The 17,577-nt window shown below is 32.9% G+C and overlaps 1 protein-coding gene across 1 annotated transcript in view; it reads left to right on the forward strand.

Moving 5' to 3' along the window:
- The window catches only part of LOC140446278 (uncharacterized), a 167,067-nt gene that overhangs the window by 45,706 nt on the left and 103,784 nt on the right, over positions 1 to 17,577 (forward strand). Inside the window, exons 4-7 of the mRNA XM_072538816.1 lie at positions 3,182 to 3,345; positions 7,127 to 7,270; positions 11,390 to 11,595; positions 12,067 to 12,299. Of these exons, the coding sequence (XP_072394917.1) occupies positions 3,182 to 3,345; positions 7,127 to 7,270; positions 11,390 to 11,595; positions 12,067 to 12,299 (747 nt within the window). The remainder of the gene's footprint in view (positions 1 to 3,181; positions 3,346 to 7,126; positions 7,271 to 11,389; positions 11,596 to 12,066; positions 12,300 to 17,577) is intronic.

Consider the following 17,577-nt stretch of genomic DNA (forward strand, 5'->3'; position numbering starts at 1 on the left):
TCGATTTCATTTCTTATTCGATCGACCCAACTTATCCGTATAATTATCGAATTATATCTCTCTTAGTATTTCTTTGACATGTGAATTTCTGTTGTAACATGCTATGGCAGGCTGATAATTTATGTTGTGTGGGATGTGACGATGAACAGGATGCAATTATACAGTTGTGTCAGTATGGTTTACGAAATATGGAGAACTTATGTTTGTTTTCAAATTTCATCACTTTTAAATCTAGAAAATTCATGGATTTATTTTGTGCAATTTCTGTTGTAAAATCAATATAACTATAGAGTTAATTATTGTAAGATAAGAATTGGTCAAGTTGTGTGTTAGTTTCTGTAAAGCAGTGTTTCCCAAAGTGGGGGTCGCGACCCCCTGGGGGGTCGCCATGAGGTACTAGGGGGGTCGCCGAACATTTCGAAAATAAGACAAAAGCACCACTTTGTTAGATCATGTATTTTTATTTTAACAACGCCTTAAATAGAAATTAACAATTAATTATCAGACGAAATATTAAACTAAATATTAAAGTCCGTAAAAATAAAAGAGTAAAACAAAGTCAAATATTATAATCTTAATAAGAGCTATGCGCCTGTTTCTGTGAAACTAATCTTTCAAATCTAGGCTGTCTATTTCAGACACACACAATTATATCATTTTCAAGTACGAGACGATTTCTAACTCTTGTTTTAATGGCAGTCATAGACGAGAAACTTAACTCACACAAATATGATGTTACAAATGGAACCAAACATTTTACAGCTTCACTCGCCAACTGGGGGTATTCCTGCATCTTTTCGGTCAAAAATTGGTCCGAGTTCTGGGAAAAAAATTTGAGCTTCAACATTCCATCATTTGATATTTCAATAAATTTTTCTTTCATGTTTATTGGTATTTCAACATGCTGAAAGGAATCGGCTAAAAACGGATTTAGTATCCATCTGCAACTGTCGTAACTGTTTTGAATTTCTTCGGGGAAATAATCACAGAGCTGTTGTTTTAAATTGAGCAAAGTAACATGCATGTCAGCAAAAACTTGTTCAAAATTTGTAGCACTGTAATTGGATACATTTTCCATAATTTCCTGAAGGCACTGGAATGAATCGAGTTGTTTTTTGCCATGTGAAATCGACCATAAATCGATTTTTCTTAGAAGCGCCTTAATTTTATCTGTGGCTGTAATTATATTAATGTCGCGACCTTGTAAATGACTGTTCAAAATATTTAATTGCTCGAAAATATCAGCAAGGAAACCTAGTTTCAAAAGCCAAATAGGATCGGAAAATTGATTTTCATATGGGGACTTCTCATCTTTCAAATACATTAAAAGCTCTGCTCTTAAGTGAAATACTCTTTTTAAGACGTTGCCCTCTGAAAGCCACCTTACTTCGGTGTGATAGAGAAGATTTTCAAATAAAGCACCCATGTCTTCGCAAATTTTTCTCAAAATACGGGTCTGCAAAGCTTTTCCTTTAATGGAATTTACAACTTTAACGATGGTTTTCATAACACAGTCCATTTCAGGAGGTAAAGCTTTGGACGCAAGAGCTTCTCGATGTAAAAAACAATGTCTCCATTTGGCATTATTTCTTGTAATTTGACGACAAGACCAGATTTATGTCCTGTCATAGCTTTAGCGCCATCTATGCATATAGCAATACATTTACCCCAGTCAATATCATATTTACTTGTACGTTTCACAAAAGTGTCGAGTAAACATTTTCCAGTGGTATTGGTCTCCAATGGGGAAAAAAATAAAATATCTTCTTGAATGCCATTATTTGTATCATATCTTACAAACGTAATGAATTGGGCACAGTTAGATATATCTGTGGATTCGTCCATTTGAAGAGAGAAGTACGTGCATTTATTAAGATTTTCCACAACTTGCGCTTGAATATCTTCTGCCATATCACTAATTCTTCTTTGGATAGTATTATTTGACAAAGGTATTGTATTTAATTTTGCGGCCTCTCTTTCCCCACACATTATATGTACCATTTCAACAGCTGCTGGAAAAATCAGATTTTCAGCAATTGTGTGCGGATTACTAGTTTTGGCAACACGATAAGCAACTTTATAACTTGCTAATAATGCTTTTTCATTAGTAGTGGTTGCCAAGGGAAAACTGTCTTGCTGTTTGTGAAGGACGTTCAGCTTTCTTTCAAAGAATTCTACGGGCTTGTCTTTTTTATCTGGATGTTTGCTATTTAAATGTCGAAGTAACTTTGATGGCTTCATGCTTTCTTTTGACAAGACTTGTCCACAAATAACACATTGTGGTTTATTGGAAATAACGGTAAAACCATATTTAAGATATTCATCAATGTAGAATCTGTTTTTCTTTTTATTGCTGCTACTGCCACTTTCAGACGTAGATGGTTCTGCACTTCTTTTTAAAAACTTGTCCATAAATAAATACGTAAACGGGAATACGTAAGTCGTAAAATATTTACCCATTACTCAACACCGCGTTCGCCACCATAGGCTGTTTGGATTCGAACTGAGGTTTCGTTGCGCATCGCCACTTATATATAGCCAAAACGAGGCTACGAGAACGTTCCAGAGTGCTATCTAGTAGCGAGCGCTTTCGCGATTATCATGGAAGAGTTTTGCGATGTAGACACAAGCTAATATGTCGCGGTGTACAATGTGCAGTCGACTTCTTATTATTTATTTTTATTGTAAATGCTATTCTGGCAGAAGTACCTACTACTAATTACTAGTGGGACAGATCGCAATCATTAAAATAATTGTATTAAAATAAAATAATTGTTTTTGATTTAAACTTAAACAGTAAAGTAAAATTAAATTTGAGAAACCATCAGATAATTGTAAATTAAGCACGCTATTTCTGTCAAATAATATTGAATAAATGAGTGGGGGGAAATTGGGGGGTCGCGAACAAATTTTTTAGCAAAAAGGGGTCGCGGTTTAGATAAGTTTGGGAAACTCTGCTGTAAATCATACCTGTATATTGTTCACGTATCTCCACCCATATAAAAACTGTTTGAATACGAGATGTTTTAAAATATTTTTTTCTAGATTATCCATTTAAATAGCTGATAGTAATGGGCTTAGAGGATTACCCATGATAAGTCCTGCACTTTTATTTCTATATATTTGATTATTAATTTCAAACTACTTTGACATTGCAAACAATAGAGTTTTATCTTTGCAGGCTTCATTGTTGTAGCTGCGTGTGTTATGACTTTTGAAGCCAGAGACTCTGCTGCCAAAGTAGTACCGGCCAGATTCAAGTTAAGTACTACAGGGCCACCAAGCATCTGCGGTCACGGTAGTTGTAGCAGTAGACATAGTTCATTAAAAACATCTGCAGTGCAGGTGTGTATATATTAATTAGTAATTTTTTTCCGCAATTTTATTTTACTTTATTTCTCAATCGTTGAGAGCTCGCTAAGGGGTTAGATGTTGTAAACCAAAAACCAAAAACGTGTAACGTGTACAATTCACACAAGGAATTTATTTACTATAATATAAATAACCACTTGATCTGAAATGCAAGTAACAAAAATATAACGTATATTTCGGGAAGTTTAAAATTCCAATTACTTTTGAAGTATTGTGTATAAATTACTATTTAAATGGGAATAAGCCACAATTAAAGGTTAAAATACGTTTATTGACGTTTCAATTTCCACTTCGGAAATCGTTCTCAAAATACAAACATTAGTAAATTAAACAAATTAAAAAAAAAAAAAAAAAAAAAAAAAAAAAAAAAAAAATTGTTTAATTTACTAATGTTTGTATTTTGAGAACGATTTCCGAAGTGGAAATTGAAACGTCAATAAACGTATTTTAACCTTTAATTGTGGCTTATTCCCATTTAAATAGTAATTAATTTAAAATGCCACAAGAAAATAGCTTCAGAACAATATTAAGTGTGTATAGTTTGTTTCACGAAAAATGGTTGAGTGCTTAATGGTTACCTGAGTTGATCCTATTATGTATACAAGAGTCTCTCAATAAACTACCGAAGTACACAGGGTCGCACTTCAGAAAGTTTGTTATTTAATATATTTCATTGGTAGCTGTGTAATACACGATTATAAAAATGTATTAAATTATTTCATATGGTATTTTCAGGTTGTTCAAGTGAATATACTTGATAATTGAACAATTTTTAACATGAAGAAAGTAGTTTTTATTCTACGTGAATAATTGTAGTATATGGATCTAAATTCAGAAAGGTACTTTTCTTCACACTCTTTACAGGCTTAGGACTGTCAGCAAAAAACTGGCGTGTTTAAAAGTTTTTGCTCTTCCTAATCGGATATCGTTAAAAATGTACAGTAATAATAGTTCTATTTACAGTATATACATACAAACGAATACATAATGTACAAAAAATAGATGAATTGAAAAAAAAAATATAGAAAAATATATACAAGTTATTATTTACAAAAAAAAAATACCCAAAATATCTTTATGAATTCCTAAATACCTAATTCTGTTTCGCTGTCGCTATCCTTTTCAAGATTAATAGCAATTGGTTTAATTATGTGATTCAAAGTAACATATGAATTTTCTACTTTCATTACATGGCGTACTGAATTTTTCCAAGTTTCTGGGGAGATATCATCAACACATTTCCTTATTAATTTGACTACACTACCACTTAAAGTCGGAGAAACATTTTGTGACCTAACATTTGACTTTAGTTGGTGCCACATATGCTCTATGGGATTAAATAAACAATAGTAGGGCGGAAGCCGTAACACTGTATGTCCCATGTCCTCGGCCAATGCGTCACAAACATATACTTTTTTAATAGAAAATGATTTTAACACTTCTAACAGTTCATTTTTTAAATAACTTTCTTCAAAATATATATCGTTTTCTAACAGGTAGTTTTGAATTTCAATTTTCGTGTTATTTGCACTTGGAGAGTTATGTAATTGACGACTGTGGTAACTTGCATTGTCCATTACTATCACACTATTTTAAGGAAGGTTAGGTATAAGACAATTCTTAAACCATTGCTCAAAAAGCTCTGCCGTTGTATCCTCATGGTAGTCCACACAGGAGTCTTTAATGTTCTTTGCAGAAAGCCATAAGGCATTTGGGACCCAACCATTTTCTGATCCTGCATGTAAAATTGTTATTCTTTTCCCTTTGTTTGATGGAACTTTTGTTTGACACCTGTTGGAAGAATCGGACCATCCTTTGGATGGTGTTTCATGAGTGTCAAACTATGTCTCGTCCAGATAAATTATTGGTCGATCTTCTGTACGGTACTTTCTTATGGAAGTTATATATTCAGTACGCCACTTTTGTAAACGATGGGACTCCATCAGCACTTGCCTTTTGTTAATTGTACAATATCTGAAGTCCATTTTAGACAAAATCCTCCAAAGACTAATGCGGCTACAGTTTATTTATGTATCATCATTAGTAAGCCGTTGTTTTAAAGCATCTAATGTAGGTATCCGTTGCTCTTCGTACAACATATTATCATTATACCAGTGTTTATACCTATATTGTTAATAGGTATAAACACTGGTAACACTTGTAACACTTTCAACTAAATGAAACAAAATGTATATTTGAAAATTTCTCATCGGTTTTATATACTTTTACAAATTATACAGAATAGAGGGAACCTGTATAATTATTCCAGGAAATACTTAACGATCAACAAATTTATTGTGGTCATTAAAAGATCAACCATTGATAGTGAAATTCACTGTTAAAATGTTTACAACTTTATGAAATAAAATGTATTCTAATCGTTTTTATAATTTTATACGATTTTTTAATCGTTTTTATATTACCAGGAATTTATTATACAAACAAGCTAACGACACTCCACAGTAGCTTCAATTTTACCTGAATACTTACCTGCTCAACTAATGTTGACTAAGCTGGGGTACTTGCGGTAGGGTTTTATTGCAATCATTAAGCACTCAATCATTTTTCGTGAAATAAACTTTAAGTATATTGAATATGAAGGGAGTGATAGACTGCTTCAGGTTTTTCGAGACGGCTCAAGTCTTCTGCAACCTTGACCTGGCCTATGGTGGTCAAATCTCAGAAGAAAAACTCATAGACCATTTAATATTTATGATGCAATAATGCTTACGATATAAATAAATTTTGGCAAAGGATGTGCTTAATTTACAAACCGTAGTGCTAATCGACAGCGAACAAATTCTTCGTTGGGAAAAGCAGTGTTAAAGGGATATGCGAAAATACACACAGGTTCAGATCTGACAGATCAATTTATTAGCCAAATTAAATTGGCTAAATGAAGGATATTCAGTGTAAAAATTCTGCCAGGACAAAAGTATTTAAACCAGTCTCAAGTTTTCATAGAAAGCTTATCTGTGGAACTACTATTAGATGCTGTGGATGGTTTATTAAAGATTGTTTAGTGTCAGAGATAATTGTAGATATCTTTGAATAACAATTCACTCAAATGATTGGGTTTATTCTAAAAAATGCTTTAATCGTAATAGACAATTCCAATTATCATACACGAATTGGCACAATATTTAGCTAAAAACGCTAAATTACACTATTTTGCTACTAGCTGCTTACTTGTATATTTACTCCCAATAATATTCGTTATTCATTTTTAATTAATTCAGAAACAGAAAGACGGTATTAGATTTACAGATTAGATACAGACGTTACAACGCCATCTAATAACAATATTCGAAATCCTAAGTTTTCCTACTTGGCGAAACTAAATTGAAATTTTTACCACTGCGTTTTCTATAACTTGCAAAGTAGACAGATTGATAAATTAGTCGACAAGGGAATCTATAATTTGCATTCCACATGCCGTTCATCACGGTAAAAACTCTTAGTGAATTTAGTTTCTAGTACTCGAAACCGAGTAAAGAACTAAAACAGAAAGACTGTATTAGATTTAATTTCAATGCAGGGCATCTGCCATTCGCTTATACGTATTTCAACCTAATTTATCAATATGTCTGCTTTGCAAGTCGTAGAAAGAGCAGTTAGTTTCAAAACATTGGAAATCTTAGGATTTTTAATTTTTTTACTTAATTCAAAAATATTTGTTAAAAAGATTAGATTATTTTCTATTTTGTTTACTTACAGCTTAACTATATTCCCTAACATCTTGCGATTTATTTAGGTTCAGACTATGGCTCAGCACCCTCATCCTCATCAGCATGTAGCCTCGACTGACAGAAGGGCGTTGACTCAGTCTTTTTTACATTTTTCTAGGGGCCTTGCGTTAGAAACGCAACAAAATAAGAATTTGCTCAAAATTCCACAGGTAAGATATTTTTTTATTATTTAGAATTGCCGCATCAACAATTACAGGTCATTAGCGAGTGTTACAGATTTAACAGTAACAAAATATACTAATTACAAATTAAATTACAAATAATGCATTATAAATTACAAAATAATATATATCTATTAAAGTTTATGTAATAAACGTATGTCTTTAAGGAATTTGATTGTATTTGATACATTACAGTTTAAAATATCTTTAAGTTTATTTGCTTGTTCTGGTATGTTGTTGATGGCTCTTTCCTAGGAATGAAGAGAGCATTCATTCAATATATTCTGAACAGTTATTGGACATTCACAGTAGGAACATTCAGGTGGTAGCTCTTTTGTTATGAGATGCTGGGAGTTAACGTTGTATGTCCAATTCTTAATCGGCTTATAATCACCTGTTGCCTTCTATTTTCTGGAAATTGCAGTTTAGGACTAATCCTAGTTTTAACATTTTTACGTTTAGCTGTATTAGAATTACACATTTGTTGCCAATTTTTTACACAATGCTATTTAATATTGAGCTGGATATCACTGAATGGAATTGTTGTCATTCTTTCCGTTTGCTCGTTAGTAACATGACAAGATCGTTTTTACCTTGTTTAGGCCTTGGCCTCTTCAAGGAATGGGGTACTCCTTTTTTTTATCAGTAACAGCTTTCTTTGCCAATTTATTCACTTTTTTATTTCATGCGATACTTGTGTGCGACGGTACCCAAAGAAATTTAACTTTTGCATGTCTGTTTTGTAGGTGGTAAAGTGTCAATTGTATTTGTTGCAGGATAGCATGTGTTGGATATATTTGCTTTAAGCTCTGAAGAACAGATAAAGAGTCAGTAATGAGAAGATTTTTTGAGCTTGCATTACTCTTACATACGTCTAATGCCTTTAAAATGGCGATTGCTTCTCCCGTGGAAATGCTGCAGAATTGAGGGTTACGAATTGTATAATATTCAATGTTTCCTAGTATAAAGGCCGCTGCATGTCAATTTTCAGTTCTTGATGCATCAGTAAAAGTAAAGTTCGTGTAACTTTCTGGCTAAGGTCTGGTGTTAGGGTTTTCAGGTCGCGCAAGCGCTCCTAACACAACTTAACGACTACTTTCGTAGCCGGGACCGACGGCTTTACGTGCCCTCCGAAGCACGGTGGCAGCTCAGTTAAATTAGAAATTGAAAATTTTGTCGGTGCCGGGATTCGAACCCCTGTTAAGCCAGTAACATAGCTACTGAGCTACGGCTGCCACCTAGTATGCATCAGTAAAAATCTTGTTATAGCCAGTGTATTCTGATATCCGTTCTTGATATAGCGTGTTAATAATTATAGGATTTGTGGTACTCTTTGGATAGGCCGTGAGGGATATGGCAATAGTGGGAGAATTAGTAGTCCAGAGAGGTATAGTTCGTTGTGTAGGATAATAATGTGTCAGCTGCTCCAGGTCAAAACCATATCTTGTTAAACATTCTTCAAGGGGTAGATATTTAAATTTTTGACGTCAATTTCTAGGTGGATGTGTTTTGTAAAGAAGGAGGTAGTTTATGTTATTAGGGTTGGAAGACAATCTCGCTCCATAATTTAAAGAAATGTGTTGTCTTCGTATTGATAGAGGGGTTCATCAAGGATAACCTGAAAACTTGAAACAGGACTAGTTCGGTAAGCACCCAGAACCAGTCTTAAACATGTACTTTGTATAATGTCTAGTTTTTTAAGAATATGATTACTCGCAGTTGAATAGCATATTGCACCATAATCCAGTTTACTTCGGATTTGATAATATTTTTGTTATATATTATTAAACTTTATTTCACATAAGCCAAAATTATTCTTCTTCTTATCGATAACAAAAAATTAATTCAATAGAGAAAAAACCAAATATACACTGGCGTCACGAAAAAGAGGCCACCTAAAATTTTTGCCATTTTTTAATTTTTACGAATCATACCACAAAGTGATTGTCATTAGATGTTTGTGTAATGTTTAAGAATATGTTCTAAAGCAGTATGCAATCATTTTTTAAATAACAAATGTCAAAAAATAACTTCTTCCAAAATAATGATTTTATTGAAAAATAAAAAAAATCGGATTGTACATTTTTTCTGTTTTCTTTATAAAATTACAATTAAGTCGTGAATTATTAATACTGTATATTACCACCTCTATTGTGAATTACACTCCTCATTCGATTTGGTATTGAATTGATCAAATTCTGGATGTCGTTTTGAGGAAAAGCTTTCCATTCTTCTATGAACGCCAACCGAAGCTGCTCACGATTTACTGGAGCAGGTATTCTGTTTCTTACCCTTCGTTTGAGTTGGTCCCAAACATGTTCAATCGGGTTCAAATCTGGACTTTGAGCCGGCCAGTTCATTTTTGGCACACCGACAGTTTCCAGATATTGCGTTACCATCCTGGCTACGTGTGGCCGCGCATTGTCTTGCATAAAAATAAAGTTTTCGCCGAAAAACCCAGCAAAAGGCATTACATTCTCGTCTAGAATTTCAGTAATGTATTGGTATGCATTCAACGCTCCTCTATCAATAAATACGAGATCAGTACGGCCCTCGAATGAAATGCCTGCCCAAAACATTACCGAACCTCCTCCAAAAGCAACACGTACTCGTCGAACACAAGCAGCATATCATTCCCTACGTCTTCTGTATGTTTTTATGCGACCATCTGAGCCATAAAGAACCATCCTGGACTCATCACTAAACAAAACATTTTTCCAATCATCTATCGTTGTCGATGTGCTGCTGTTAACAAAGTCCTGTTGCTGGACAGCGAGCCCTTAGACCAAATTCCCTCAACTTTTTTCTCACGGTAGAAGTGCTTAAAGTCCACCCGTGAGCATTTTGAAAACGGTTTTGGATTAATCTAGACGTAAAGAACCGATTTTGCACAGAAGTGCGTTATAAAGAACGGTCTTCCCTGGCCGTCGTGATTCTTCTCGGGCCTGATTCTGGTCGTCGTTCGTGAGATCGAGTCTCTACGAATCGTTGGTAAATTTTTTGGACCATACAACGACTGACTCCAAGCTGTCTGGCCATTTCTCTTTGACTCATTCCATTATTAATCAAAGTAACAATGACAAATAACAAGTGACCTGTCGGTTACCGTTTGTCGGTGCCTAAAAGACAATAAAATTATCTCTGCATTGTGGGAATTTAGTTATAATAGAATAAATTGTATAAACTTAAAGTTATTGAAAAATTCTTACAAAATTCTAGGTGGCCTCTTTTTCGTGACGCGCAATGTGTGTTGGTTTCTAAAAACCCTCGAAATATCCAACAGAGAATTCAAATTAACAACTATACCTAGCAAGTCAAAGTATTTACATATCTTGGATCTCTAGTAAACGCAACAAACACGACAAGCGACGAAATAAAAAGACGCATAGCAATAGCAAACAGAACTGGTCACGGTCTCCAGAAACATTTAAAAAATAAAAATATAAAACGTGCAGTAAAGCTTAATATATACAAGACCTTAATAAGACCGGTTTTGATATATGGGGCTGAAACGTGGACCTTATCTCAAAATCATGAAAGACTTCTTGGTATTTTTGAGAGAAAAATTCTTAGAAAGATTTTTGGGGCCGTAAATAAAAATAGGCTATGGCGTCGAAGATACAACTTTGAACTATATCAGTTATACACCGATCCAGATATTGTGAAATTCGTTAAAGTGCAGAGTGCAGAGTGCAGAGATGGGCTGCACACATTGATCCAGATGGGCTGGATGTCAGCTCGCGAATACACGAAGTCATTAACATTTTCAAAACCAGAGGGCACAAGAAGTAGAGGACGACCACGAGGAAGATGGATTGATGATGTGGAAGAAGATCTACAAATTCTAAGGGTCAGAAGATGGAGGGAAGTTGCCAGGAATCGACAGAAGTGGCGACTTCTTTGTGAGCAGGCCAAGATCCACAACGGATTGTCGAGCCACTTATGATGATGATTATTCAAAGATATTTTATCAAATTCATGCTAGTAGAAATATACAAAGACATAGATTTGTATCAAAATTTATATATGTAAATCGTGCAAGCCGTTTCCTATTTCATGGAGGCGTTCCATAGTTAAAACTCGCTCTATATTTTTATTTATTATTAGGGTTCTATCAATAGAAGTCCATCCGCTCCTGATCTTGTCCTAGAACGTTCTGCAAGTACGGAACAACCTCCTTCGCCAAAGATACGGACACCTGTTCCACAAAAATCCAATTCGAAACCAAAGACTTTTGCAGCGTGTGCACTGCTCAATCCTGGATTGCTTCACAGACATGCGCTCTCTGTAGATGAAACTGCGGGAAATTATAGGTGAGTATGAAAATATCAATAAATAGTTTATTTAGTCACAACGTTACATTCATAAAGGTACTGAAACGTTCGATTTTTTACAATAACCTGTTTAATACCATTATCCAAAAAAAAACTCTACTCGGTCTCTCACACAGTGACGCCACTACCCAAAGGTTAAAAATAAACCAATTTTAATTTAAAAGACTTTTTGATGTTTAATTTTCACTTCTGAAATCGTTCTCAAAATACAATTTCTAAAATGGAAATCTACATATCGAAATAAAGGAATTTTAAGCTTTAATTGTGATTGATTCACAATAAAAATTGGAAATAATATGCTTACTTTGGTTTTTCTCTGTGCTGTGAGTTTATATACTTTTTTTTGCTATTTTTTCGTCATTTGGATAACGAAGAAGATCTTTTTGAACATAAACATTAAAATTGTATCTTAAATTAAGAATATAAAATTAATATTTCGATAAATTCTAGACATAGTAATGATTCTCTTCACCCTGGTGGTAGCCAAGGATCTATGGCGATGGATTTACATTTAGAGTGCCCTGTAACTTTACGTGTTAGAGACAGGCGAAGAAATCCTTTAAAAAGACAGAGAAAAGTAGAAGAAGAAGCAAACCATAATAACGACAATAATGTTAGAAGAAGTTCACATTCTTGTTCAGTGAAGTTGACGACACAGAGTTTGAAAGATACTTCCAGAAGAGGTGAGTAAATAAATTTATTTTTACTGAATAATATTCACGATGTTTCATTAATAACTGAAAATATTTTAACTGAAGATTCCTAAGCTCAAAATAGAAAGATTTACGCCAAATATCTTAAATAAAATTTGGAGTCTTTACTGAGTTACAGGGTTTTATTTAAAAATTTAAAAACTATTTGTACCCAGTACTTTAAAACTACTTGGCATATCCTTATCGTATTGGGCAGGAAGTGAAGGTACTGTACACGCTACTAAATTATGTAAAATAAATGTTTCTAGCTACGACCAGAGTCGTACGACAGAGGATAGTGAAAGGTTGACCCCTCCCATCGTGGCTCAGAAACATCCGACAATGGACAGGGCTAAATTTTGAACAGCTAATAAGAACAGCTGAAGATAGAGAAGATTTTAAAATTGTAGTAGCCAACCTCCATTGAGGAGAGGGCACTTTAAGAAGAAGAAGACCCCTCCCAAATTCTACGCTACTGGCGGAATTTCTATTTTAGTGCAATTTTTCGATTCTCCAACAATTTTTATGTAAATAATGTACTCTTTATTTGAAACGATAATGTTATTTTACGAGATATTCGAGGTATACAGTTATATAATTGTTGTATTATTGTTTATTTAATTTATAGCTTTAACCCTAACTTATGCCTCGTTGTTATTAAGGAGAGAAATCTGTTTATATTTAGGCAATTACGTTGAAATTATATAATTATATTCTAAACTAATTTTTCACAAATTATTTCAGAACAATAAGATAATATACGAACAAAGTTGGATAACGAATTCAGTGTTTAGCAGCATGAAAAATTTATGTACACTTGTACTCATGAAAACATTTAAATTTAAATATGAATGGAGTATTGTTTCATATTTGCCTCCCTAATACGACTTTGAAACTTAAACAAAAATCTTAAAGTGTAACAATTTAGAATGAATATTACAATAGTTAAATTGGGATGTAAGGATAAATATAAACTGTAAAAAAGTATATACATACAACTCTCATTCGTAATTTTCTATCTATGAGAAGTATTACTTTAAATTATTACTTACGATTACCAGTATCCTTTATTCGTTTAGGATTGTGTTAAATATTTCTTAATATTTGACTTAGAGAAACACTTTTTTAAGAAGCCATAACTTGCTATATCGAATTTATTTATTTATCGTGTATAGTACATCCACTAATAATTTTCCAACATAAACATGTCTTATTCTGGTATCAAAGAGACCGCCTTTCAAATCAAGGTTGTCAGACATATTTCCTAAAATTCCTAAGGTTATATTTAAAAAATATTCTCTATTCTCTATTCGTTATTATTCAATTGCTAGTCAACGAACAACACTCTTAAAAAATAATATGAACATATTCTCAAAAAATATATATATAAATTAATTAACTAGGTACTAATATTTACATGGACTCTTCACTAATGAATTAAAGCAACCGTGAACTTTATATATATTACTTATATTCTAAGTAATTTTCGAATATTGGCAACATTGTAGTCTGGAGAGAATTTGAACGTTCGACGTTGCCCTGTTGGTGAATTTAGCGGTAATACTTTTATAGATATAATGATCGACTTTTAAGAAATCAGACAACTTTTAAGAATCCAAGTTCTCAAAAACGGTTTCAAGAATTGTATTATTTTTTTCCAAATTTCATTGATTTTATACCTTACCTGGAAACATGAAAAATTGCAGATATATTAATAATGGTATTAAGGTTATATTCACTAATTTTAAACTCATGCATTATGGCAACAGCGCGAAGCGCAAGGCCGTAAATTCTAATGAACACCTGTTGTCTGGCTATGCGACACCCTAAAATATTTCCTTTTGCAGAGGCGGAGGCTTATAAGGTATAGGTAATATAAGTTATAAGTAATATTATATTTTTCTAGGATGGCATTTTTTAAGATGCATCAACTTCTGTGTTATCAATAAATAATGACAATTATGTTAATGACAGCTCTGAATTAAAAAATAAAGATTTGCACGTACAATCCCAAAGAATAGTTTTAAATATGTATGAGTGTTTGAAAAAAGAAAATATTGGGATGGCTGATAATGCAATTGTTTTGAGAATTCATGTATTAAAAAAATCGGGTATAAGACGATATATACAATTATTAAATTAGGCACAGTTACAGATCATTCCTTAAAACGAAAGCGACCAAATAAAAAATTGGGTAGGATTGACACTGCTGCAAAAGACGTTATTCAGCGAACAGTTTACAATTGATAATGCAATTGTTTCGAGAATTCATGTATTAAAAAAATCGGGTATAAGACGATATATACAATTATTAAATTAGGCACAGTTACAGATCATTCCTTAAAACGAAAGCGACCAAATAAAAAATTGGGTAGGATTGACACTGCTGCAAAAGACGTTATTCAGCGAACAGTTTACAATTGATAATGCAATTGTTTCGAGAATTCATGTATTAAAAAAATCGGGTATAAGACGATATATACAATTATTAAATTAGGCACAGTTACAGATCATTCCTTAAAACGAAAGCGACCAAATAAAAAATTGGGTAGGATTGACACTGCTGCAAAAGACGTTATTCAGCGAACAGTTTACAATTGATAATGCAATTGTTTCGAGAATTCATGTATTAAAAAAATCGGGTATAAGACGATATATACAATTATTAAATTAGGCACAGTTACAGATCATTCCTTAAAACGAAAGCGACCAAATAAAAAATTGGGTAGGATTGACACTGCTGCAAAAGACGTTATTCAGCGAACAGTTTACAATTTTACAGGCACACTGACGATTCTTTTCAGTCCTTCTAATTAATTTCTTTACAGCTATCGCCATGCATCTTGAACACTAGTATTCATTATTATACAGTGTGTCGCATTTAAGATGAAGACAACTCTATATATCAGCTACTAAAATACACACAGATTTGACATTTTGCACAGTCATACATGTTGTTAGTGCACATTTTTTTAAGATAGTCATCTGAAATTTAAATTTTAAACGCGGCTTACTGCGAATCCACAAACAGGGTAAATTTTCGATATTTTGCTTCGCGTTAGAGAAATCGGAAAAACTTATTTGGAAAAGTTGTTCCACTTATTGTAACCGCACATACCAAATTTCATGACAAAATTCGCAATTTTAGTTTTTCAGTATTATTTGTAATCTCGATCCTAAATCTACAATTGGCTGTCTAAAGATGCATCTCGGGACAGCCAACTGTCCGTTTTAGAATCCTGACTACAATTGAAGAGCTTATTTCCAAAGTGTCTTACATCCATATAATGAAATCCATGAAATTACAGATTTTCATACAAATTTAACATACAAATTATACAATTTTACAATTTTCATATGCACTTTTAAATGGTAAATAAGAAGTTGTTTTGGTACATATAACTTTATTCTAGACTTGAAGAAATCTATAAAGTTTAAAAAAAGAAAATTTAAAAAATCGAAATTTTGGATTTAAGACACTGGAAATAAGCTCTTCAATTAATGAAAAAAGTAAAAGTGCGAATTTTGACATAAAACTTTGTTATGTGGGGTTATAATAATATTTGGAACATCTTTTCCAAATAACTTTTTCAGATATCTCTAACTCGAAGCAAAATATTGAAGATTCACCCTGTTTGTGCATTAACAGTAGGCCGTGTTTAAAAATTAAATTTCAGTTGACTATCTTAATTGCTGGATAGACAATCTTTTAAAATTTTCTGACAGAATGAGCCATTATTTACAGATAATTGTAAAAAAATATTATGGTTTATGTAAAAACTAAATAATAAGTCCAATATTCTTATAAATCACTAAAATTAACAAGCTTTAATTTGAAAGAATTAATTTGTTATTTATTCGGTGTTGTGAGCCCGCTCCCATTTGAAAAAAAAAACTGATTCTGTTCTTTGAAGAGTCCTATTCAAAAATGCCCCGTTTAAACAAATCGAAGGTTGAAGGGTGCCGGACATTTTTGCCGGAAACAATTCAAATTCAAAAGATCACCTTTTTCTGCTACGGAAAATATTGCTCCGATTTCTCACCAAAATCAATGTTGATACTTTAGTTTAGATACTCTTGAATCTCAAAAATACTCATTTACATATTTTTCAAGCCTCGAAAATGCATATTAGGTATCGCATTTTTCGGATTTTAAATCGCCTATATCTCCAAAACTATTAACTTTTGAGAAAAATGACATAGATCTTATTTAGAGTCACCCAAAAACCTAAAAAATATTTTTTGGAGCACAAAAGGTGATATTTTGAATTTGTTTAAAAAGTTGTTTAAACAATTTCTGCCCAAAAATTGAGAAATTTTCCTGAATATAATTATGTAAAAATTAATAAAAATTATATGATTTTTCTTGAAATATGCGTTTGATAACTGATCCCTTTTCTTAATTTCCACGCCAATGGTCGGCATTGACATCAAAGAACCTCAAAAGCCGACGCTTGGCAAATTGACGATGGAAAAAGTATAGCTACATCACAGTTAAGTTTTGAGTATAGGTGTGTATATGTAAGTAAAGAGGCCAATAACGATATTTAATTTTTATAAACAAACATTTAGTTGACAAAAAATATATTCAATTGACTCTTTGGTCGCAACTAAAAATCGGACGGATTGCCATTGTAGGATCTAATTGGGAATTCCTCTACTAAATGTTAAACGGTTTGGCAACTAATTTTTATGGTAATGAATATAGTTTGTTACAAATTTTTTGCAAAATCCGAATCTGCAATAAAAAATGGTGGTTTCTATTTAAGTTTTCAAAGTTGACACCCTCTCCAGACTAATCAGAGAGTATAAAAGATTCCGAGACCCATACATTAAAACAAAATACAATCATCTCTTAGCTTCCGTAAGGCTAGAGATCAACAAATTGAAACAACATCAGTGGAGACGAGTTACCCCAAACCTGGATCACAGAGATGGTAAAAAATTTTGAAATAAATTCTTTCTTTCTTTCTTTCTCCCCTTCCTTTTACCCTAACAGGGTGTCGGATTTGGGCTAGCTATTTTAATTTCCATTTACCCACCTCTTCCATTCTTTTCTGTTTCCTGCCATTATTTTCAATTCCTCGAGTGATTTTTGTTTAAGTTTTCCCGCCTCTACTACTTGCTGTATCCATTTTTTTCTTGGTCTGCCTCTTTTTCTTTTTCCGATGTTTTTTGCTTCATAAATTTTTCTTGTTATTCTATTGGATTGCATCCTCATCAGATGCCCATACCAGTTCATTTGTCTCTTTGCTATTTTGTTCATTAT

Source organism: Diabrotica undecimpunctata, chromosome 7 (genome assembly GCF_040954645.1).
Source record: "Diabrotica undecimpunctata isolate CICGRU chromosome 7, icDiaUnde3, whole genome shotgun sequence".
Classification (NCBI taxonomy): domain Eukaryota; kingdom Metazoa; phylum Arthropoda; class Insecta; order Coleoptera; family Chrysomelidae; genus Diabrotica; species Diabrotica undecimpunctata.